We start from the raw sequence: 26,002 nt of genomic DNA, 5'->3' as shown, positions 1-26,002 counted from the left end.
AGCTCACCAAAAAACAGTTGCATCATTGTGGCCACAAAAAGAAAATTCTCCAGGTGTGCAGTGTCATTATTTGCAAAAAAAACGAAAAAAAAAACTATATGCCCTGCCCACCGAGGATATGAGACAACAGACTCATATTTAATTACAACAATCGCCAACGTTAATGACTGGCAATTTTCTTATTCATACAAATCAGTTTCCTCTGAATGTTTTGTTGAAAATCTTAAGAATATCATAACAACATAGATACAGTATATAAGTATCAAAAATACAGGTTGCTGATTACTCTTGAGAAATGGGACTGAATGGAGAAATTAGTACCTTAAGCTCATAAATTGCATAGTAAGTTCTTCAATAGCTTCTGAGCTTCTTGTACGGAAGATAATTCACAGGTCTTGTGTCACTCAAAGTAAGAAACAAGGCTATAACAAGCAAAACTTCTAAATCCTCCTACACAATCATGGTGACAGTCAGTACTGTGACAAACCAGTGTGATGTTAGTAAAAGCCAGGGGAGGCTGGAAATACCTTACGAACCTGGGTATATTACCTTTTAGCCCAGCTGCGAGAAGGGAACTTAATGGGGGGAGGGGGGGCAATGAAGGGTAGGGACAGGGCGTCTACGTGCACCCCTCAAATCCATATGTTTAAGGTCATAGGCCAACAGTTCATGCGTTTTTGGATACCTGTCACATCTTTTCAAAACTGTCCATTTTATCATCCATGATGGCTTTTAACTTATCTTAAAACATAGCATTGGCAATATTTGTTCTCACCAAGTCGAAACTGAGGATAGGAGATTTCTTTGCCAGGCTATTGCTAGTTTAACAGCAGTGAAGTCATGTATTGTACTATTCAAATCTGGGCTCTAAGTAATACATGATGTTCAGCAAGAGAAAGAAAAATCATCCAGCAAAGTACGTAATGTGACAAAGAAGCAAAAAAAAAAAACCAAAACCTTTTAATGAATTGTATGTGTGGTATGGATAATTAAAAGAACATTAGTAGCAAAGAAAAAAAGTCTCATTTTTATTTTTAGTTTTATAGCTTTTTTCTTATAACATTGTTTCATTCTCTAATATTTGCAGGTTACAAACTACACTCTGCATTTTACAGTATGAAACAGAGCAGAGATAATGACCCTTTGAACTTCCTTGTAGTAAATTCTTATCTGAAGTGGTCTTTCACTGTTTTTGTATAAGTGCTTCAAAAAATAGCACTGTAGCCAACCAAGTTGGGTCGAAGAGCTCAGAGAAGCTCTTTTGCATAGATAACAACTGACGTTTCTTAACCCTTCCTGTATTGGAAACAATAGGAGACTCATATCTTTGCTACCCATGTTCTATTTCTTAGCTGTACTACACATATAGTTCATTATATCATAAGTTTATTTTCACTTCAGATTTAAAGACACCACTGTAATGCTCAGTTAATAAGTTTATTGTAACAATAATTAGGCACTCCGTTAATGCACGTGAGGCCCCCTTTTCCGAGGGACAGTCCCTTTTTGAGAACTAAATCCTTCTGTTCCGCTTTCTTTCTAATTTTTACTGAAAATTTTGTTTTATATACTGTATATATTATTTCTATCATTTCAATTGATATAGTCCTCATTTTAAATTATAAAATGAAGGAGAAATAATGGTGATAGAGAAGACCAGTGCTGAATTTAAAAACTTTGACTTGTGACGAGGGGTGTGTCTTAAAGTGTCCCTCTTTCTTATCTCTAAAAGTTGGGAGGTATGCTGATGCTTGTAGGATAGCTTCCTTGTAAAGCTAGATTTATTTACTAGTATAATATTATATTCAGCAGTGTTGCACTGGGAGACATCTCAAGCTCACTCCAACCTGAATTATTGCAAATTCTTTCTGTTTTAAGAAAGCAAACTTTTGTTTTACTAGTATAACAAATGGACATGTAGGGTCAGACTGGTATGATCTGTCAGTATAATATGTTGGTTGGATGAAGGCTAAACAAAGATTATTAGGGATTCTCAGTTTGAAGACTGTTTTGATGCACTCACTTGTTCATTTCAGTCAGATTGTCTGCAGCAAAGACAAATGGCTTATATGTCTGATGAGTCAGCTGGAACTCACTGTAAAGACAAGAAGGGACTTGTAATAACACTGGCCATTACCTTACATCATCCACACACATCATCTCCTGTAGTTATACGGCTTCTTTTACTTACTATTTCTTTCTATGCTTTGTTTCCCTTGGGCTCTCCAGAGTATAAGCAGAAATATTTAATAGTCCTACAGCTTTTTCATCCTGAGTCGAGTTTATAGAAGGGAGACAAATACAAAATCAGCATTTAGAAAAAGGTCAATACTTAAACTTGCAGTACAGCATGGAAGGCCATTAGACCAAATCACTTCTCAGGTCTCAAACACTGCTGACTCCTTACCCATAATATCAGGCTATGCCTACTTCCAGGGGTGTAACTATAAGGGAGTACCCCTGTTAAAGCAGGGGGGATGAGAGCAGTGAGCCCCCCCCCCCCCCCCCCCGCCCAACTGCTAACCTTCCCTTCCACCAATAAAGGGTCCATCCTCCAGATCAGGTGTTTTTGGTTGCTACATTTGTTATAAATATGAACTTCAGAATGCCCTCAATGGCTTCACGATCCTTGCAAGATTGGCCCCCAAGCTGTGAGGGTCACGAGGGGAGGCAAGGAAAGGGGTGTTAACATTGAGAAGCCCCATCAAAGTTTTGCTGGGGGCCCCCATGATTCGTAGTTATGCTCCTGCACTGTTAATGCAAGTATGAAGATAAAACCTAACTTTATTCTTGTCCTGTATGTTTATCTCTCATTTAAAGGACAACTGTAGGGAGGCTGCCATGTTTTTTTTTCCTTATGTGCAATACCAGTTGCCTGGCTGTTCTGCTGATCCTCGGCCTCTAATACTAGCCCTAGACGCTGAACAAGCATGCAGCAGATCAGGTGTTTCCGACATTAAAGTTGGAACTGACAAGATTAGCTGCATGCTCATTTCTGGTGTTATTCAGACACAATAGATCAGCAGAGCTGCCAGGCAACTGTTATTGCTTAAGGGGGAATAAATATGGCAGCCTCTATATACCTCTCGCTACAGTTGTCCTTTAAAAGTGGATTTATACCTTTTCCACCCCTAGGCCAACTTTCTTTCTTGGCTACTTTTCCATGTGCATAAGCCCACTGCCTTTTCCATTGTTATCGACCCTCTTCCACATGTAACATCTGTGTACAGCAGCCCCTTGTTATTTAATACATCTTCCTTGAGTAACAACTCCCCCTCTTTCATTCGTTACTCCCCATTTTCTGCCCACTCTTCCACATGCACCAACCCTCTTCCATGTCCATTCACCCCCTTTCACTTTTGTGTCCTTTCTAGAAATCTGGCCTTAGTCACATTATGCAGGGAGTCTAGTTCTGCCAGCATCCAACCAAAGCTAACAAAATACTCATTTTAGGTTGCTTTACATCAAAACTATTATTCCTTAGGTAAGCAAATATAAAAATGCATTTGAAAGTCATAAAAAACAGGAAGTGTGTGTCATGAAGGATGATGAACTAGCAGTCTTTTCAATTTCAATAATCTTTTATTGTTGTATAAAAGAATATACAGAATCACAAAGATGATACATAGAACTTCCACCATATTGCCTGTGATTTGAGCCTGGTTCTCACCCAAAATACAATTTGTATAAACAAACCAGCAGTTTTCATTACATATCTGATGAGTTTTAAGGTGGCCACTAACGATACAATCTTTTTCATCCAATCTTATCATTTCTATGTAATATAAAGGTAACTGCCTAAATTATCCATTCAATATATTCACTCAGTTTACCCTTATACTACATAGATTTGGTAAAATTGGATGAAAAAGATTGTATCGTTAGTGGCCACCTTTATAGAGATCTATTAAACAGATGTTGATACCTGGCACATACTTTACAAAACTGGAATGTGCAGGACTAAGCAATAATAATGTGATATTTATAGCAGTGGTGTAACTATTAGACAACCACTGGGGAACTAGCTTAGCATACCCAGGTTAGATCTAGATTCAAGTAAAAAAAAATTGCTTATTGAAATTTAAATCTGGGCCCAAATTGAGAATATCTACATATCTAATGTATATGTTACTGATATTTCAAATACAATTCTTTTTATAAGCTACCGGTAATTGTATGTTAATTTTCCAAGCATTTACCACTGCAGAATAAGCAGAGCTCTTCAGCTTATCCCTGGTGCTTTGTGAGGGATGTGTGGTATGTAGTTAAAACAAAAATTCTGGTAAACCATAAAGCAGTATTCCTGGCTAAGTATTATTGTACCCTTCACGTGTGGACGCCATCTATGTTATGAAAACAGAAACTACATCAAAATTATTTCTGAGCAACCAAGTACAGTAGACAGGCTCGCACTACATATCAGCATTTCTGATAGTCTGGGGGCTGCAGTATTTTGAGAAGTTCCTAGAGCCTACTGCATACCGGCAGCTCAGTAGAGTGTTATGCTTGGAATACACGGGTCGTTTTTGCGGCAGATAGATGGTTAGATAGATAATTTCCGACATGTGTGATCTCCAGTTCGATTTTTTTGCTGCTCGATTCCCGATAGAGGTGAATGGAAAAAGATAAGAAAAACGAGCAGAAGATAAGAGAACCGAGTGGAGAATCAAGGGGCAAAATCGATCAAGTGGAGAATCGAGTGGAAAAAATGACCCGAGTATTCCCAGCATTAGAGTTATAATGTCACCATCTTTGCCCATCCTTTCTGAAAAGCCACTTTTAAGGTGCGTCCACACCTTTGACAGATGGCACCTGTCGGGGATCAGAACCTGATACCCTAAGTCGACATTGCTGGGCTGCACACGTGTGCCAGCTGTGTAGCTGACAACGCGCTGTGTTGCCATGCAAAAAGGGGGGGGCGGAGGGACCAGAAGCAGCACATGCATGACGTCACGCGGCAGGGGAATGGTGCGAACAATGGCATCAGCGGGGGATTGGTGAGCAGATCCGCTTGGTGGTTCACTTGCAGTTTGGGGGTCACCGGCTGCCGTACACACACCTGATTATTGACTGAGGCAGTCGTTATTGGCCGCCTCAGCCAACTTGAGTCAGGCAGAGAACACACTTATCTTTCAGTTTTCTGCGCATGTTTTTCTGTGTACTTTTTCTGTACACCAAGTGTGTTTCTATGCAGGAATCGCGCACGTTTTTTCACAGAAGCTTATGTAATGGATAGAGAAAACTGAAAAAATGTGCAGAGTCATCTTGCAGAATGTCAGTTTTTTTTCTGCGCACGAAAAACATATCCAGTGTGAACTAGCCCATTGATTAACATGAGTTCTCAGTTTTTCTGTGTAGAAAACGCACACGAAAACAGTCAAGTGTGTTTCCTGCCTTAGGCTTGTGTACGGCCCTCTTTTCCACAGGAGGCTAAACTGCTCATTTGGCATGACTGCCAGCCACAAGTGCCATTCGGCTGCAATTACATGGAGCCACATAGCAGCGTTTGGTAACACCGCATGTGTAAAATTTGACACACGGTGGAGTTACCCTGTGGCAAAAGAGCATCTCGTGTCATTTCTAAAACTCCATGGGGGGGGGGGGTTCACCTGTCTAATGTAATGCCTGTGCGAAACACCAGCAAGCGCCCAGCCAGTGAATAAGAGAAGCTTACAGGCAGTGAATTCACCACCTTCGGCTGCTTGTGCTGCTTGTGGAAGAGAGTTCGAAGGGAGGCTTTATTCATATGCGCTGCACCACAATGTTTCTAAGGCAGGTGAGTTTTCTAAGATTTTTAAATACAGTAGCTATCCAAATACAGCTTGATCACATCACATCATGTTGTGATTTGTGCACCCAGAGATGATCCTTACAAAAAATGCGTGGAATGCAAACGTACCTGAGGTCCATTATACCAGTACAATTTATCTTTCTTAAGAACACACCAGCAGTTTTTCCATCTCTGGGACATGAAACCAACATTTTCTTTTCTCTTCCACAACCATCCATCACAATCTGGACTTCCCAGCTCCCGACAAGACACTCGCCTGCGGCTCAACTTAGTTGCTAAAGCAAAACAATCATCTTATTACTGTACATATGAAGTTGTCAAAATAAGTACCAGTTGAACATACAATGAAAATAGTTGCCTAATATTGCTATAGTTACCCCCCCCCCCCCCCCAAAAAAAAAAAAATCTCTTATATGAATTTCAATCCCCTGAAAACTATTACACCAGAATGCCAATTAAATGCAAAACGCAAACACAGCTTTGCCACATTAGTCATCCTCATGTATTAGTCAATTCGCAAAATGATCAGGCCACCTCCACCATACTACAACTCGCTGTTCTTTCCTCCCTCTGTAACTTAGCAAGATACTTCCTCCTCATAAAATAGATAAGAGAACCAGGAACTCACCATCACACAATTAAATTATAGAAACTAAATATTAGGATTCCATTATATCAACTGCATGCGGTATGATCTCTCATTCATCACATGATACAGTCACCACCCAAAACAGAAGTGTATTTAAAGTAAAGATGTGATGTTTATATCTTGTAATTAATATATTAATTCTACTGAGCTCAAGGGATAATTATTTTTCAGTTGCTACAGCAACATACACACTAGTACATAGCACACCTGAACTGAGAGGGATATGGTGGCTGCCATATTTAGTTTCTTTTAAACAATACCAATTGCCTGGCAGTCCTGCTGATCTCTTTGGCTGCAGTAGTATCTGGATTACATACCTAAAACAAACATTCCGCTAATACAGTCAGCTTTTAGTCAGAAACATCTGATCTGCATGCTTGTCCAGGGTTTATGGCTAAAAGTAATAAAGGCAGGGGATCAGCAGCGCAGCTGGGCAACTTGCATTGTTTAAAAGGAAAAAAATATGGCAGCCTCCATATCCCTGCAATGCACAAAGGTATACACTCCTCTGGTACTTGACATCCCTGTTCTAAGCTGCTGATCCACACTCTGTTCCCAGAGAGTGTCCGCCAAAAACTCAGGTGGTGGGAGGTGGTGTATGAATATCAAACTGCTGCAAGGCCTTTCATTGCATTTCCCACAGAAGCTTAAAGTATCGCAAAATGAAGAGGAGACTAGCAACAACATAGGGCAACTGTGTACACTTTAGACTTCTGGCCATTACGATTTTTTCAACCAAGGAAAAACTTAAAGCACAGAGAGGGATATAGAGGCTGAAGTACACAAAAGGTTCTGGCACTCCCCTTACTCTACCTCTAATCTATGTCAAAATATAAGGGAAGACGCCGAGAGCCCAGTATAGTGTAGTATGTACTGTAAATTGGGTATGAAAGGTAAGTATAGGTAGGTTATACTCACAAACAAGGGTTACCGTCCAGGTAACCACTATGAAGGCAGGTGAGGAGATTAGACCTGTCCCCACTCAGGATTAAGAAGTCGCTCTCTGTAGATCGGGAAAAAAGAAGAATTCCCCTCCACCAGGGGTGGAAACAACTGCAAAAGTAGTACAGAGGCGCCAACAGGGTAAAAACAATATTTCTTTAAAATGGATAAAATGAAGTAGGTAGCGGTGGACTTACCCCTCCAAAACAGACACAAAAATTGCTGTTTTAAGCAAAAATCAGTTTATTTACATACTCCGAACAAGGTGCAACGCGTTTCGCGGGTATATCCCACTTCCTCAGGCAATAAATAGGAGTATATCACTGTTGACAGAAGACAGTATGCTAAGTACTCATACAGACAGCCAAAAAAAATATTATACAAAAATTAATTTAAAAATGTTTTTATATATAGAATATTTTCATAAAATGGCTAAAATGGGCTTTGAATTAAATATATCTGTGTATATGCGTGCTCATATTTTTGTCTCTACTACATATTAACACAGGGGTATATAGCGTATTCCAAGTATAATAGGTTGTGGGGAAAGAAACTGGGGGGGGCGGGGTTGTGTTTTTTTCTCTCAGGGGAGGAAGGGAAAGCGATCAATGTGTGGACTAGTAAGAGAAGCAATCTTATATGCATATGGGTCTTACATGTGCAAACATAGGGACTGGTGAGGTGTGTGGATAAAGAGTATTCTTACATACAACAAATTAAAATTAAGTGCTTAAAAAGAAATCAAAAGACTCACCCAATGCGGTCCGGTACATAGCCTGGCGCCTCTGTACCGAGCAATGTTGGAATGAGGCCTCTTATACTGTGTTAATCCCCTATTAGGGTGTAATTAGCCAATGGGAGGGAGAGTGTGGGTGTGCATCATCAGTGTGGGCCGTCGCTCTGTGTATGACATCACTCACATGTCTAATGCAGTCCTCATAATAAGAGCTGATGAGGGCAGGATTTTCGTGTCTGATGTTGTGGTGGCTGGATGGTGCACTGGTCAAGGGTTCCGCCTCTGACACAGGAGACCCGAGTTCAAATCCCGGCTCTGCCTGCTCAGCAAGCCGGGCAAAATCTCACATATAAAATTTTTATAACCTGCCAGCATGTTGAGAAGGGGATTTTATGCCTATTTTGGGGGATACCTTATTTTGAGTATAAAAAATATAAAGGTTATACAGCAAAAATCAACATAAAAGTAGATATAACATTAAAAATCAATGTGGTGATAAAAATTATGAATAGTACATTAAAAATCAATGTGTTGATAAAAATAATTAATAGTACATGAGTAATAAACAAGATAGAAATGATGAATAGTGTAAAACATCTAACATAAGACCATAAGACCAATAAAATTAGTATATTCAATAGTAATTATAAAAATAACTCAAACATTGTACAAACTGGCAAATGAATGATTTATACACTGCGAAGGATTGTTCGGTATGGACCCATATATACAGTTTTAGACTGGGTGGTTTAAAAAGTCTAAAACTCAAATGGTCTAAAAAGGTCTAAAAGTTGGATGGGTCTAAAACAGAAAAAAAGTGAAAAACATGGCAAGGAATGGGTATAAAACCAGAATTATATATAAAAGACACATTAAATATAAACCACACCACAAATATATATAAATAAATAAAAAACAAACAAACAAACTATATCTATATAAAAAATAAAAGAGAGGACCATAAAAAAGGAAAAAGCGGAGTAATAAAGTGCATTAATATAGTTTTTCTAGCTGCTCGTTGAGGCCGCTAGGTGTGAGGGTATTTAGTAACTGGATGCAGTACATTTCACGTTTTTTCAAATTGTCGAAGGCATCTGGGAGTGCATGGTTAATGGTTTCGATAAGGGTGAAACAGAACAAATCTGGGTTGCTATTGTGCACGGTGGTGAAGTGTCTCGACAGGCTGTGTAATGGGAAGTTGTTGAGAATGTTTCTTTTGTGCTGACCAACCCTACTCCGCACCTTTTGTTTTTTAATTTGTTGTATGTAAGAATACTCTTTATCCACACACCTCACCAGTCCCTATGTTTGCACATGTAAGACCCATATGCATATAAGATTGCTTCTCTTACTAGTCCACACATTGATCGCTTTCCCTTCCTCCCCTGAGAGAAAAAAACACAACCCCCCCCCCCCCCCCCCCCCCAGTTTCTTTCCCCACAACCTATTATACTTGGAATACGCTATATACCCCTGTGTTAATATGTAGTAGAGACAAAAATATGAGCACGCATATACACAGATATATTTAATTCAAAGCCCATTTTAGCCATTTTATTAAAATATTCTATATATAAAAACATTTTTAAATTAATTTTTGTATAATATTTTTTTTGGCTGTCTGTATGAGTACTTAGCATACTGTCTTCTGTCAACAGTGATATACTCCTATTTATTGCCTGAGGAAGTGGGATATACCCGCGAAACGCGTTGCACCTTGTTCGGAGTATGTAAATAAACTGATTTTTGCTTAAAACAGCAATTTTTGTGTCTGTTTTGGAGGGGTAAGTCCACCGCTACCTACTTCATTTTATCCATTTTAAAGAAATATTGTTTTTACCCTGTTGGCGCCTCTGTACTACTTTTACCTCTAATCTATGTTTCCAGATACCCCTGGCCAGCACCTGCCAATGCATACTGTCTCCACCGGAAACACTGTCCTGCCAAGATCGGGCTCTAACCACTCCCTGTGATTTGTACCTCTAGACATCACAGACAGTCCAGTGTTCCCAAATGCACTGGACCCCTCCTTGGGTTATGCCAATTGTGAGGCAGCTCCAGCTGTGTGTAATCCCCGCCGCGTGCAGCTCTGTCCCAGCTCCACTCTCCTCACTACTTCCTGCGGTCACCTGACTCTACAGCCTCTGGTACAGAAGCCTGTGATGGACAAAATAGGAGAGAGAGTGGTGCACACTGTGTAAAACTTTTATGAAAAGATGTATACACCCCTGCTACAATTGCACTTACAAAGTTGTTCAGCCTGTAAGCAGTGTACCATAGGGTGACTCGTTAAGATAAAAACTCCTTTCAGGTGCATATAAAAAGTGTATACATGACCGGATTTGAGGCAAGGCCACAAAGGCAATGGCCTAAGGGACCAGGAAGCAAGGGCTGAGTAGTGGGCTGGCACACTAAGCCAGTTAAACTGCCAAACATGTAAACTGCAGCAGGCACAAACCCAGTCTGCAGCCACCCTGCTTCCAGGGACGAGCAGTGGAGCACTGGTCCTATGCTCCTCCGTCTCAAGCACAGCATAGAATGGGTTGGGGGGGGGGGTGAGTACAGGACCAGGGGAGTACACAGGATGTGGGGAGCACAAGACAAGAGCACAGGACCAGGGGAACAAAACAGGACGGGCAGCACACAGGACAGGTGATGCAAAGGATGGGGTGGTTTGGGAGTCCTTGGTGACAGTGGGCCTTGGGCGGTAAAATGTCCAAATCCAGCCCTAAGTGCATACAGTGTCCGAATAATCAATTACAATAAAACTGGTGTCACAGGTTTCAAAATGCATACTGTTGCTGCAAATAAACAAATGATAAAAACTTTGGCAGCTTTTATCAATGTTTGTTAATTTTTAATTTGTTGCAACAATATGCATTTAAACCACTGGCACCAGTTGATTATTATTTGGGGTGTAAAGACCGTTAATAAACGTTCTACACAGAGCGCACCGCTTGCTCTCCTCTTTTGTCCATCAAGGCTTCCATACCAGAGCCTGTGGGGTCAGGTGACTGTAACAAGGAGGTTGTAGTGAGGAGAGTGAAGCTGGGGCAGAGCTGCATACGATGGGGATTACGAACAGCTGGAGCTGCCACACAAACTCAAGGTAGGAAACGTCCAGCGCACTTAGGAACACCAGACTGCTGCTGTGTTGCCCGAAAAAACAAACCATAGGGGGTGGTAAGAGCCCGATCTGTGCAGGACAGTGTTTATAGTGGAGACCATGTGCATTGGCAGGGTCTGGCTGGGGTATCTAGAAACTTAGAGGGAGGGTAAGGGGAGTGCCAGAACCTTTTGCATATCTTAGCCTCTATATCCCTCTCTGTGCTTTAAAGAGAAACCGAGGTAGGTTCTAAGAATCCAATTAGCATACAGAGGCTGGTTCTGCATACAATGACCAGCTTCTGTTGCTATACTGTTTCCCCCCAGCCCCCCTCTGCGCTCTGCTGTCCCCCATAAATCAATCGCCGTGTTGGCGACACGCAGCGTGTCGCCAGCCAGCTGTTTACATGTGAAACGTCAGTCTCTGCCGCTCCCCCGCCTCCTCCATAGCGCCGGTCCCCGCCCGCGTCCCTTCCCTCCAATCAGTGGGGAGGGAAGGGAGGTGGGCGGGGACCGGCGCTATGCAGGAGGTGGGGGAACGGCAAACTGACACATCACATGTAAACAGCTGTCGCAAGCACGGCGATTGTTTTATGGGGCATAGCAGAGCGCAGGGGGGAGACTGGGTGAAACAGTATAGCAACAGAGGCAGGGTATTATATGCAGACCCAGTCTCTGTATGCTAATTGGATTCTTAGAACCTATCTCGGGTTCTCTTTAAGATTTTGCTTGGTTGAAAAAATCATTATGGCCAGAAGTCTTAAGTGTAAACAGTTGCCCTATGTTGTTGCTAATCTCCTCCTCATTTTGGGCCAGTGTACCACAAATTCTTCTGCTGTTTTACAAAGAATTTTCTACCTTTTTGAAGAAGAAAAATAATTTTTTGTGAATATAATAAAGTGTGAAACTAAAATTTTGGAAACAGATCGCTATTTTGTGGCTTCACTTGATTTAAATCGATCCTCCTATAAAGAAACCTGGTACTATTTGAGCATAGTGGTGTGCTTAAGTGTGGATCGTTACACTAACAAGAGTTCCTTTTTTGTTACCTGGGACTCATTCCCAACCATATTGAAACACCAAAAACCTCTAGCAGATCTGCAAAACGCTAGAGGTTTTTGAAGCCGATTTCAGAGCGATTCTAGTCATGTTTAGAGAGGTTTACTAAACATGCCTAGCGTTTTTTGGAGTGTTTTTGTGTAGCAGATTTCAAATATTGTTACAGTACAGCTGTTACTGAACAGCTTCTGTAAGAAAACCGCCTGGAAAACCGCTCTCATCTAGCGTTTTTCAGAGCAGTTTTCCACTTTCCTATACTTTAACATTGAGGCAGAAACGCCTCAGAAATCTAAAAAATGCTGCAGCCCCCGAGTTTGCGTTTGTGGAAAAAAATGAACCTCTCTAGTGTGCACCATCCCACTTTCATTAGCCAAACAGTTTTCCCCCTGCACGCGTTTTAAAAAAACACTTCAGAACCACTCCGGTGTGCACCAGCCCTTAGTAATCATTTTAGTTTCTGTGGGAAATGCAATGGAAGGTCTTGCAGCAGTTTGATATTCACACACCTCCTCCCACCATAGGGTAGAACATGCTGCTCTTATGGGAGCCAAGTAGCAAGTCCATAAATTGCTCAAACCAAACCTGCCATATAATGCCTAACAATCTTTAAAGTGCCAATAGTCCATAAGGTCCAAATAACTAAATACGCACAGATAGTTTGGTTCAGATTTAAGGCTAGATTCAGATTCTAAGGTTATAAGGCTAGTGTGGACCATGTTGCATTTTAAAGATTGAGCTTCACTGTTCAAGAAAAACAAATGCAGCACATAGCACTGTGGTAGCCTCTGAGAAGTTCTAATGCTCATCTGAGTCAATGGATTGGCATCTACACAAGGGGACCCAAGTACATTAGAAATTAGGTCTGTACTTTATTTTCTCAAAAGTGAAAATACGCTTACAAACATTTCATTTACAGGTAACATCGTACAGCAAGGCTGTCCAACTGGCGCCCCGGATGTTGCCCCCAGGCCAAACTCATTATCCTGGACTATTTTTTGTGTCAGGCCCCCTCCTCTGCTAGGCCTACCTTTTGTTTGTGCTAGGCTCCACCCCCAACCGCTGTTCTCCAAAGACAGGACATTGATGCTCTGCCCCCTCTAGCCAAAAAATTTGGTGCTGGACACACACCTGCCCATGAAGTTGGACAGCACTGCTGTACAAAATTAAAACACTTAGAGGAAAAACTTTATAAGAACTTATAAAATTCAAAAAAAATACTTCAGCAAGCAAAAAAGGATGTCACAAGGAATATGAATTGTCATAGTTACCTTGTTTTTTTCGGGGAACTGTTCCGAATACCTGAAATACAGTTGTCATAAACAGAAAAAGATTTGTAAAAACATTCCATGCCATTACATTTTACAAGTGGTAAAGCTGATGAAAATAGAATAGGCACAAAAATACTTGATATGACGTGAACAGTTCTATAACCATACTGGAAATGAAAAATACCAACTTTTTTCAGATACTAAAAAGGGCTTTTTTTACTTTTTAAATCTTACTGGTACTATTTTCATCCCTTGCCATAACAGAGCTGGCTAATCACGTATATTGGGTATTGTTAGTTTCAGATTTACAAATATTGCAGCTACTCAAATTCATAAGTTCTGTACATATAGCATAAAACACAAGAGTCACATATATGGATAAATGAAGGGGCTCTCTTGGTGTTCACACCTCACCCTGAGACAATGGAGAACACTGGTGAATTTTGCATTTTTTTTAAGAAATGCCCCAACTATCAGAGAGTCTGCATTTAGGGCCTGGGCACGCTGTCACATTTCTGGAATTATTTCAGTAACATGTCAGTGTGCGATGCACAAGGACGTCAGACAGTGCATTATAAAAAGAAATACAAACTGGCCAAGTGATCAAAAGGTGCACAATCAGAGGTGCACTACAGTGAGGACTACAAGTTTACATTTTCAGTAGTTCCATAGATTGTAGCACATGGAAAGTCAAAGATGAGTACTTCAACCACACATAGGTGCATTCCATCCTGAAGCTCTTGGCAACAATATTGATTTGTGTTTAGACATGTAAAATTGATTTTGCCTCAGATTTAAGCATCTGCAGGAAAAGCAGTAATTTGGCTCACCCTGCGCCCAGCTCACCGGCGGCAGGACAATATGTACGTTATAGGGCCTTGGTGAAAAATAGGGCCATGGTGAAGAGTATCAGACTGCTTACTGGGGGCTACATTGCAAGTCTCACTTGCTCAGCACATTACGCTCCAGCATTGCTGCATTTCTACAAAGGTGCTCTTGAGAATGTGACCCACCTGGCCCTTATTCACATAAAGGCAGACAGAATAGGCAGAACCTGGGGTACTGCATTCATGACAGCAGCCTGCAGCTTTGTGAACCTGCACCAGCAGATGAGTAAGATTTACAGTGTTTCCACCAGTAAGTAATCTCAGGTGGTTTCAAACCTGCCAGTAGTGAAAGGAGCTTCTATGCTTCCAGCAGCTACAGGGATATAAATTTACTAGGATGTGCCAGTCTATAGAACATTATCCTAAAAGTTTTGGTGGTAGCAAAGGTGGTTTTTGGCAAATGTTAGTTGGGCCTTATTTAGCAGTGGTCTTTGCCTTGCAACTCTTATGGATACCATATCTGACTTATCTTTCTAATTGTGGAATCATAAATGACGGTATTAGATGTGCTGAGAGATTGCAGGATCAGGTAAGAGCATTTGGTTTAATTTGGATGTACAGATGATTTTTGATCAGCTTTATCATCAAATCCCTGATAGATGGTATATTATCTGGAGGTTTTGACACTACGTATGTCGGTGATGTACTGTATATGGTTTACTGCCTCTCCTCTCTCTCATCCAATTGTGTGTGGACTATTGACATATATGTGATATGTGGAGCTGCTTATCCTTCTATGCTTTTTAAATGTTTTTAATTGTTAGTATAACTCTTTTTGGAATGTGTTCCCTAATAAAATTGATTATTTGACACATTGGAGGCTTTAGTGGAATATTGTTGCATTATTGCCTATATGGATACTTTTTCTTTCATTCACGGAATGTATTATCACACGCTCTGTGTTTACTGCTTTAAACGTTATGTACCCCTTTATGATAGTAGGAGCTTTTATCGTTTTCCAAACCCGGTAATTTCTTCTCAGCACCGGGACTTATCGTGCTCACAGGCTTCTCCTGAGGGTCTACTGAAAACAAAAGTAAATATAAGATTAGAGTCGCACAATTTCCTGCAATTTAATCACTATGACAGTTTAAACACATGCAAGCGTAGCTACCGACTACTGAAAAACAATAGCCTGTGATTGCATGTAATTATTATAAATTAGATCCAGCAACTGTTGTCTGAAAAAAAAGAGTACTGTAGACTTCTTCCAGGCTAAGCTTTTGGACTACAAACTATAACTTGCAAAGCTTCTGAGACAACATGACTCCGGATCCCTCTCTCCCCTCTCTAGCTACCTGGATAGCCTTATGTTCACATGCACAGCTTGCACAAAAAGATGAGCCTGTGGGGGTGCATATGCCGGCTACAAGAAATGGATGCGCATCCTATGAGCCCCATGATCACAGCAGGGAGTTGATCGAATTCCTGACCCCAGGGATAATTTTATTCAGCAATTCCATTTCTGCTAGAATGAGGCAACTCCAAAGATACACCCCACCTCCCCATCATAACAAAAAGAAGCCACTCACAAACCTCCAAACTCAGCAGCCCAGAATTTCTTTAACCACTTGAGGACCGCAGTGTTAAACACCCCTAAAGACCAGGCCATTTTTCTGGAAATAGGCCACTGCAGCTCTAAGGCCTCGCTGCAGGGCCGCACAACAAGTTATTCCCCCCCCCCTTTTCTCCCCAGCAACTCTCTGTTGGTGGGGTCTGATCGCTGCCCCAGTGTTTGTTTTTTACACACACACACACATATACATATATATATATATATATATATATACATACATACATACATATATATATATATATATATATATATATATATATTTTTGTATAAATATTTGTTAACCACTTCCACACCATGAAATTGTGTGCTGATCTGTGCTGCGTGGGCTCTCCAGCCCACAGCACAGATCAGCTAGCAGCCAGGGCGATCAGACTTCTCCCCTTTTTTCCCCACTAGGGGGATGTCCTGCTGGGGGGGGTCTGATCGCCGCCGGCTGCTTGCGCTTGCGGGGGGGGGCTCTTCAAAGCCCCCCTCCGCAGCGCTTCCTGGCCTCCTTCCCCTTCCCTCCCTCTCCCTCCCCCTGCGAGCGGCGCAGGACGGATTTCCGTCCTGCGCCTGATGGGATAGGCTTTAGCCTATCAGATGCCGGCGATCCCCGGCCAATCAGAGGCCGGGGATCGCCGATCTCCTCTACGGCGCTGCTGCGCAGCAGCGCCGTATGCATGTAAACACCGGGGAAGATCTTCCCCATGTGTTTACATTTACCCTGCGAGCCGCCGATCGGCTCGCAGGGTGTTCACGGAGACACCCTCCGTGAACTGACATGGAACGTTTCCATGGTATACACTTCAGGATTCAGGGGCGTATATATACGCACCGAGAATCCGGAAGTGGTTAATTTTTTTAAATAAATGTAACTATTTGTTTATTTTTTCCCTAACTCCCTCCCTCACCTCCAGTCAGCCAATGACGGCAATCGGCTGTCATAGGCTTCAGCCTATGAGAGCTGATCGCTCTCCTGTGTCCCAGGGGGACAGCCGTGTCACACGGCTGTCCCCAGTACAGCGTTGCCTTAGATCACAGCGCTGTACAGGTATACTAGACGGAGGTTTCGCCGTCTAACAGTCTCCGAGTGGCGAGAGGCGCTGGGAGACTGAAGGCGGATCAGAGCTCCGCCTTCCTAGCGGAGATACGAGCACAATCTCCTGCTAGCCCCATAGTAAGCCCTTCACGCCAGTCAGCGTGACGCGGTCGGCAAGTAATTACTGCACCACATGCGCGAGTCCTTTCCAGTGCACAACTCACCTCCCAACACTCACAAAGCAGCCAAGCAGAAAGCAGCCAAGATGCTAAACTAACAATAACTGAAGTAAAGGAGAGAGTCAATGATATACAGTATATACACTGTTGAAAGAAAAGTTCACAGGACTGCTAGCAGTGGTAAAACCACATACAAAGCACCTCACATGCCTGGTTAACCTGTGTTGAAGTTTAGCAATCAGAAAATAAAAGATGGTGTACAAGACAACACACAGTCCAAATAAAGGGGCAGAATAAAAGTATGAATAAATTCAATGGGGCAGGATAAATGTTTAAATAAATTCAATTACAAACTGGAGAATTTTGCAAATAAAACAAAGGGTCAATCTGCAAATAATATTGCTCACCTTTCAGACCTTTCTTTTGTCCAGAATCTACAGGATCTGTTTTATTTAACAGATTACTGTCAGAAATTGCGGGCCTCAAAACTGAAGAAGGCAAAGAGAGGCTACAAAAAGTACAAAAGTACAATAAACAGACATAAACCACAAAGAAAACTACAAATGAAGCAGGTATGAGACATCCTTATTGTACCTGTTCACTGGGGGTGAGGTAGAATCTGACCCACTTCTTGGACGTGAGGTAAACTAAGAAAGAAGAAGATGAATTAGTAATTTTGCACTGTTTACCTATGTGATATCCTGTTACTGTCAAGAACCTTAGGGCTTGCATAGCCACACATCCTTTAGATATACATAAGAAACTTTCAAGAATGATTTGTGGGCTTTTGGTATTGAAGAACTACATTAAAGTGTAACTGAGGCCTGGAACCCACTACAAATCGCTAGCGCAATCGGTAGCGTTTTTTAATGTTCTGTGTTAATTAGCGTTTTGTCTAAGCGATTTCATGAGCGTTTTCTGGCGATTTTGGTGGCGATTTTAAAAAGTGTAAGCTTTTTGCCAGGGATTGTGATAGCAATTTGCGATTTGAATTCTGATTGGTCCTTTCGGTTTATTTTAATTTTTTTTACAGTGTGCAGTCATTTAAAATCGCACACAAATCGCTCTGTGTAGCGATTCATGAGCTTCAATACTTTACATTAAAGCGTAAACACTGCCAAAATGCTGCATGTTCTGTGATTGTGATTTTGCTAATCACAATCGCTACTGTGGAACTTGTTACATTTACATTGGTAGAGCGTTTAGGAAAATCGCTAGCGATTTAAAGCGCTCTAGTGGGTTCCAGGCCTCAAAACAGACTAACGTAAAAAAAAAAAAAAAAAAAAAACCACTAGGGGATACTTACCTCGGGAGGGGGAAGCCTCAGGGTCCCAATGAGGCCTCACTCTCCCGGTAGCTTCAGGGAATCCATCGCTGGCTCCCCCAAATCTTCACCCGACAAGCCTGACAAGGCTTGATATATCTACCTCTCCGGGATCCAGCGCAGGCGCAGTAGCGTCTCTTAATTCGGGCTAGGCAGAAATAGCTGAGGCTGATCGTATCCATTGTACTGCACCTGTGCAGTACAGCAGATCAATCGTGTTCGGCTATTTCCGCCTTAACCCGAAACTAGAGCGGTAGGTAAATATTTACCTCGCCGCACTTTGGGGGGCCCGGGCACTTGAATGCAGCGATGGAAAAGGACGGCGGAAGCCTCATTAGGATCCAGAGGCTTCCCCCTCCTGAGGTAAGTATCCCCAGAGGGATTTTTTTTTTTCATTACAGGTTTTCTTTAACCACTTGCCGGCCGCGCACTCATACCGCGCGTCGGCAAAGTGGCAGCTGCAGGACCAGCGACGCAGTTCTGCGTCGTCGGCTGCAGGCTAATTAATCAGGAAGCAGCCGCTCGCGCGAGCGGCTGCTTCCTGTCAATTCACGGCGGGGGGCTCCGTGAATAGCCTGCGGGCCACCGATCGCGACTCGCAGGCTAAATGTAAACACAAGCAGAAATAATCCGCTTTGTTTACATTCGTACAACGCTGCTAACCTTCATATACCAGTTGGCATGTGTCAATTTCCAGCCAGCTATTTCCTCCACTCTCCTCCCTTCTGAATAGGCTTAGTAGCTGTGAGAGTGTACACTTATACACCTGCCCTGAGCATTTTTATCTTTTATAAGAAGGGAAAAAAAAGGATCCAGGAGGGGGGCTCCAGAGGAGTATGTTAATAACATTGCGAGCTGTCTAGGGCCCTGCTATATGAGTCATAAGTGCAGGGGCATAACTACACTTAATAGCCCCCCCCCCCCGCAATAATGATAACATGGGGCCCCCTAGGTCCCCGAACCCCATGCGGGTCACGTGATCGGGAGCCACGAATGCAGCGGAGAGTTTTCTGCTGTAAAGCAGCTTCTGGAAGCAGGAACAAATTGCACATATGCTCCTGCACTTTTGAGTGAATATGGAGGGTTTTTTTGCTAACTGGCTGTACTTGTGGTTAGTGAAAGGGAGGTGGTGGGGCCCCCAAATCCTCTGGGCCCTCCTGCGAAGGGGGGTTGCAGGGGTGATTGCTATGCCCATGCAAATGTGTCTCTCCCTGGAATCTGGAATATATAATACTTTCACAATTGGAAGCAGTGCTCCATGATACAAAGTTAAGGAGTTCCTGATCTACTAATCATTGTTATTTCTTCATTGGCTTTAGTAATCTTCCTATGTGGGCAGACCCCATTTCCCTGTGACATCACATCCCCCAGTTTAGATCAGTCATGTTTTACAAATGAATTAGAAGTATAGGCAGAATAGGGCAGTTGTTTAGCATGTATTTAAATTTTGTATAGCAGCCTTTCACGACGTGAATCTGATCTGACACATCAGCTGGAGTATCTGCCTGCATGTTAAGCCACATGCGCTGAAGTGTGCAACTCCAAGCACTGCGTCCATTCAGCGGGCGGGCCAGGCGGCAGGTCGTTGTGTGGTTGCGCTACTGTACTTGGACTCCCTGTGGTGGAAAACTTCTTGATGCAAGCTGCAAGTTGGGTGAGACACAGCGGGGCATCTTGTATGTGCAACACTTTTGCTACTTGAGTACAGTTATATGAACTGTGCTGATAACACATTAGTGGAAACACTCTTAAGGCCCATTCACACTAGAAGCGCTTTTTCTGAGCGTTTTGCAATTGATTATTGTTTTTAAAAAATGCTCCCAGTCACTTTCATTAAAATCACAGCGATTTCACGATCGCGTACACAAAAATGACTGCGCTTTTTATTAAAGTGAATGGGATTGATTTTAAAAAACACGAATCAATCGCAAAACGCTCAGAAAAGTGATTCTAGTGTGAATGGGCCCTTACAGTGGAAACAATTGGATGTACGCTAAGTTGTGTGATGTACAGCGGGGCATCCTTGTGTGTAAGAATATTGTTACAGGAGCGTAGCTACATGAGATGAACTCTGTTGATACCTGCCATACTAGCCTCATTAGCCATTATGTCTGACGTGTCATGTAAGAAAACTTGGAGAAAATTACTGTTATCTGTTGTGGCTTACTGCAATATTGACTCATATCTACGTCATATACTGATTGAAGGTCTCGTCTGACACGAGGTGGACTATTGTTTATTAGATGGATGCCACCAAAGGATTTATCCTGAATTGCTACTAACATCATACTTATTGTCCAGTCGTCTGATGGCCATTTCAGTGTGTGAGTGTATGATTGTGTGATTGCCTTATACATCAGCTGATGCCATACTAACACGGCCGTGTTATCACTTTTTTAAGGGGTTGATAAGAGGGGTTTTCTATGGCTGCATTTTCTGGAATGTTTTGAATAAAGCGGTTTGTACTTTGAAGACACTCTGGAATTCTTGCTTTGTCTAACAGAGAGTGATGGCACTGCATACTCCGTCAGAACAAGACAACGGGAATGTGATAGGTCATTTCTGTACAAGTCTAAGGTTGGCTGAATTGAAGTCAGAGAAGACAGCACTTTCTTGAAAGACAAGAAATTTATACTGGCATATAAACCAGAAGGGAGACTTATTAACCTCTTCACAGCTATGGTGAGGTTGTTGTCTTATGCTACAAACTGTATTTAAAATAATTATAGAGACACATTTTGGTGAATACCTATTTTCTAAACACATTTTATTGCAAACGGTAGGCTACACTATCTGTTCAGCAATGTCTTTGACAAAAAGTAATTTCCACGTTAAACACTAAATTATGAAACAAAGTGGTAGTGGTTTTGTTGAAGATAGTGAAGGGACTGCTTTCAGATTTTACTTATTGCGGTTTATGTTATGTTGTGTTTTCCCATCACTTCCTACCCTAGTTACCACCAGTGATTTCTGTAACCTGGACTTATTTGTCCCTTAGATTGTAAGCCTCTGGCAGGGTCCTCCCTTCCCTAGTGTAATCTACAGGATTGTGTGCTCCTTTCCTATGGCAGCCTGTACTTGTATTACTGGGCCTACCTAACCAGCCCATAATCGCATGATTGTGTATCTTGTACAATTTGCCTTATATAACTTTGTTCTATGTTGTATAACCTTGTTATGTCTGTCATCCTTGTATACATTTATTGTCCAGCGCTGTGTAATATGTTGACGCTTTATAAACACAATAAATAATAATTTGTTTCCTTTCCCTGGACTGTATTTTCCATATGATGGATAATTAATTTGGACTGGACACAATCTCTGGATTCCTAGTAAACTCTTCATTGTAGATAACGGATGCACTTCAGACAGCTATAAAAACCTGAAACAAAAACTAACCATTCTTAACCATACTGTAAAGTAAACAAAAAGGCTTAATTTGAGTTGCTATTTTATATACATGCTACACTATTATTGCAATAAGCATGCAAATCGTTACGTCATCTATAAATCATATTATGACATGGTGATTGAAGAACTAACCCTTAGGCCCTGTGGATCCAACTCTATAGCAATTGGAGTGAGTGTTTTCGCAAATATTGTTGAGAACATCTCAGGGGAAGTCTCTGGCTCAGATGAAGGAACAGATACTGAAGGGAAAATGACTGATGCATGAGGTTTATAATATGCTGTCCCTGGGCAGTTCCAAGTATTATGTCCCTGCGGTGAAAGCCCACTTGGAGGATCTTCCTTCGCTTCTGAAAGGTTTTCCTTGGTAGAAGAAGCTGTTTCCAAGCTTTCTGAATATCTGCCACTTAATTTTGCACTGAATACTTTGTTCTCTATCAGGGGAGTAGGAACACTTTGTGCTGTCAGGAGGGGTTTCTGTTTTTTTGACTGGTTTAGAACACTATTTGCTTTCAGTAAAAATGAAAATCCAGGTTCTGTAGGAGAAACAGGGACGTTACTTGCAGATGGAGATGGTGGAGCGCTGTCAGTCAATGATGTAGACTTGTCAAGTGACTTTTTCTTATTTTGAGAGGAAGGTAATTTTGAAAGAGGGACAGAGACTTTTTTTAAAACAAGAGTCACAAAATTTAGCTTTTCCTGGAGTTTGTGCACAAGATTTGTGTGTGTCCAGCCAACCTGGGAAAATGAATGAATAAAAAAGAGAGAATAAATCACAAAACATTTTCAACAAAATCTTTACAATTACCTAAATAAGGATGGTCAATGAAATGCTAATAATACCAAGTTGATGCAAAGGTTGGTCTAATTTTATTCAACTTTCGGCAGCTTGGAATTTGACCTATTAAAACAACCAGCTGCTGCATTTTATTGGTCAATTTCCAAGCTGCATAAATTGCACAAAATAAGATAAAAGTTGCATCAACTCAGAACCTTTCTAATCTCATTCATCGCCCCAATATAAAAAAAATATCCTACAGAAAACATGCAAAGAAAACCAGCCACAGGTCAAACACACACTTGTGTATACACAATTATACAGTGGGATGCGAAAGTTTGGGCAACCTTGTTAATCGTAATAATTTTCCTCTATAAATTGTTAGTTGTTACGATAAAAAATGTCAGTTAAATGTATCATATAGGAGACACACACAGTGATATTGGGGAAGTGAAATGAAGTTTATTGTATTTACAGAAAGTGCGCAAAGATTGTTTAAAACATTTTTTTTTATTGATTCCAAAACCATTAGAACTAATTATTAGAACTCAAATTGCCTTGGTAAGCTCAATGACCCCTGGCCTGCATACACAGGTGAATCCAAGTATGAGGAAGAGTATTTAACAGGGTCAATTGTAAGTTTCCCTCCTTTTTTAATTTTCTCTGAAGAGTAGCAACATGGGGGTCTCAAAACAACTCTCAAATGACCTGAAGACAAAGATTGTTCACCATCATGGTTTAGGGAAAGGCTACAGAAAGCTGTCTCAGAGATTTCAGCTCTCTGTTTCCACAGTTAGGAACATATTGAGGAAATGGAAGACCACAGGCTCAGTTCAAGTTAAGGCTCGAAGTAGCAGACCAAGAAAAATCTCGGATAGACAGAAGCGACGAATGGTGTGAACAGTCAGTCGACCCGCAGACCAGCACCAAAGACCTTCAACATCATCTTGCTGCAGATAGAGTCACTGTGCATCATTCAACCATTTGACATACTTTACACGAGGAGATGCTGTATGCAAGAGTGATGAAGAGGAAGCCTTTACTCCACCCACAGCACAAACAGAGCCGCTTGAGGTATGCTAAAGCATGTTTGGACAAGCCAGCTTCATTTTGGAATAAGGTGCTGTGGACTGATGAAACTAAAATTGAGTTATTTGGGCATAACAAGGGGTGTTATGCATGGAGCAAAAAGAACACAGCATTCCAAGAAAAACACCTGCTACCTACAGGAAAATATGGTGGTGGTTCCATCATGCTGTGGGGCTGTGTGGCCATTGCAGGCACTGGGAATCTTGTCAAAGTTGAGGGACGCATGGATTGCTCTCAATATCAGCAGATTCTGGAGACCAATGTCCAGGAATCAGTGACAAAGCTGAAGCTGCGCCAGGGCTGGCTCTTTCAACAAGACAACGACCCTAAACACTGCTCAAAATCCATTAAGGCATACATGCAGAGGAACAAGTACAACGTTCTGGAATGGCCATCTCAGTCCCCAGACCTGAATATAATTGAAAATCTGTGGTGTGAGTTAAAGAAAGCTGTCCATGCTCGGAAGCCATCAAACCTGAATGGACTAGAGATGTTTTGTAAAGAGGAATGATCCAAAATACCTTAAACCAGAATCCAGACTCTCATTGGAACGTACAGGAAGCGTTTAGAGGCTGTAATTTCTGCAAAAGGAGGATCTACTAAATATAGATTTAATTTCTTTTTTGTGGTGCCCAAATTTATGCACCTGCCTAATTTTGTTTAAACAATTATTGCACACCTTCTGTAAATCCAATAAACTTCATTTCACTTCTCAAATATCATTGTGAGTGTCTCCTTTATGATATATTTAATTGACATTTTTATCGTAACAACCAACGATTTATACAGGAAAATCATGACAATTAACAAGGTTGCCCAAACTTTGGCATCCCACTGTATATGAAGTATAAGGTGGACTTTCAGTATTGGGAAAACTCCACAGTTTCCAGGTGTTATAGAGGTTGATGGGTGCTATGCTGCAAGGCAATACCACACTGCACTTACCAACATAACCTGAATAAGATGGTAGAGAGACCCCCCTACCCTATACAAGAGAAAGAGAGGTGCTTCAAATAATTGTCTTCTTGTGTAAGAAACAGTTAGTTCAAAAGAAATGTACGTAGCCAACATCATTTTACATCAAACTGGCCTTACAAGCAAGGAAATTGCTGCCAAGAATATTGCACCGGAAACAACCATTTACTGTATCATTCTAAACTTTGAGGTCAGCAATTTACGTGCAGTAAAAAAGGCTTCACTATGTCCAAGAGTGCTCAGCAAACGCCAAGGATTTCTCCTTTTCAGGAGACAGCTACATATTTGGGTTGTATTTGCTGCAGGTGGATGTCAGTACATCTGTACTAACAGTGAAGAGAAGTCTTCTGTCCAGAGAGGCATACAAAAAAGCAAAAATAATTTCAGAAACCGCATAATTTTCTACATTGCCCAGTGTGCTCCTACCCTGAAGAAAGTAATGAGATTCTTGCAACGAGAGAATCTTTTTTACTCATGTTGCCTGGTCCCATAAAAGTCTTCAGTCATGTGTTGCATCGTATGGTACTTAGAACTGTAATCCTGGCTGATTGTAAAATGGGGCTTATTTTCAGGGTAGGTCATCTATTAAAATCGTATTAATCATGTTAGTGCTTATATTATGGGTAGGTCTTTTTTTCGGGGAAACATGGTATATTCTTGCAATGTGTGAAAAGAAGGACCTTCCCAAGAAGACTTTGCATTGGCAAATTTGCAAGGAACAATGGAAAGCCTCTGCATGAAATTCAAATCACTTTGTGCTAGGAATGGACTATGATTCTGCAAAAAATATTAGCACAGAGGAGGATAAAAAGATAAAATTGTGGACAACAGTTGAGGAGTACAACCGTGCATTTTAAGAAAATAATTTTAGAAAGTGTTCAATCTCATATTTTGCAGGTGTGGGTTTTTTCCCCCATTATTCAATTATTGGTCAGCAAGTAAGAGATCATGCAATGATCCCTTTTATTTATTCACATAGGTGGGGAAGGCTATGTGATTACTGCCTTATTACAGAGGTTATCACAATAAGCCCCACACGTTAATGAACTCAGCCTCCTTTCTGAGGGACACGGGAGTGTAGAAGAGCACTTTTTTTTCCCAAATGTTGTACTTTATGAGGTGGTGAGGATTTGTTATCTTCCCTGACAATGCACCCTTCACCCCAATGTGGAAAGCTCTGCAGTATGGTATTGGCCCAGGACTATGCACTTAAGG

The 26,002-nt window shown here is 41.5% G+C and overlaps 1 protein-coding gene across 3 annotated transcripts in view; it reads right to left on the bottom strand.

Moving 5' to 3' along the window:
* CNKSR1 (connector enhancer of kinase suppressor of Ras 1) overlaps positions 1-26,002 on the bottom strand; it is a 90,386-nt gene that overhangs the window by 12,406 nt on the left and 51,978 nt on the right. For 2 of the 3 annotated variants that reach the window (XM_068269212.1, XM_068269211.1), the window contains exons 9-16: positions 22,081-22,683; positions 17,808-17,860; positions 17,621-17,721; positions 15,364-15,461; positions 13,551-13,581; positions 5,900-6,066; positions 2,192-2,271; positions 2,024-2,095 (exon numbers count right to left, since the gene is read on the bottom strand). In XM_068269212.1, the coding sequence (XP_068125313.1) occupies positions 2,024-2,095; positions 2,192-2,271; positions 5,900-6,066; positions 13,551-13,581; positions 15,364-15,461; positions 17,621-17,721; positions 17,808-17,860; positions 22,081-22,683 (1,205 nt within the window). The remainder of the gene's footprint in view (positions 1-2,023; positions 2,096-2,191; positions 2,272-5,899; positions 6,067-13,550; positions 13,582-15,363; positions 15,462-17,620; positions 17,722-17,807; positions 17,861-22,080; positions 22,684-26,002) is intronic. The other variant, XM_068269213.1, reaches the window with a different exon arrangement.

The sequence above is a fragment of the Hyperolius riggenbachi genome, chromosome 2 (genome assembly GCF_040937935.1).
Source record: "Hyperolius riggenbachi isolate aHypRig1 chromosome 2, aHypRig1.pri, whole genome shotgun sequence".
Classification (NCBI taxonomy): Eukaryota; Metazoa; Chordata; class Amphibia; order Anura; family Hyperoliidae; genus Hyperolius; species Hyperolius riggenbachi.
This window is presented reverse-complemented; position numbering and strand designations above follow the sequence as displayed.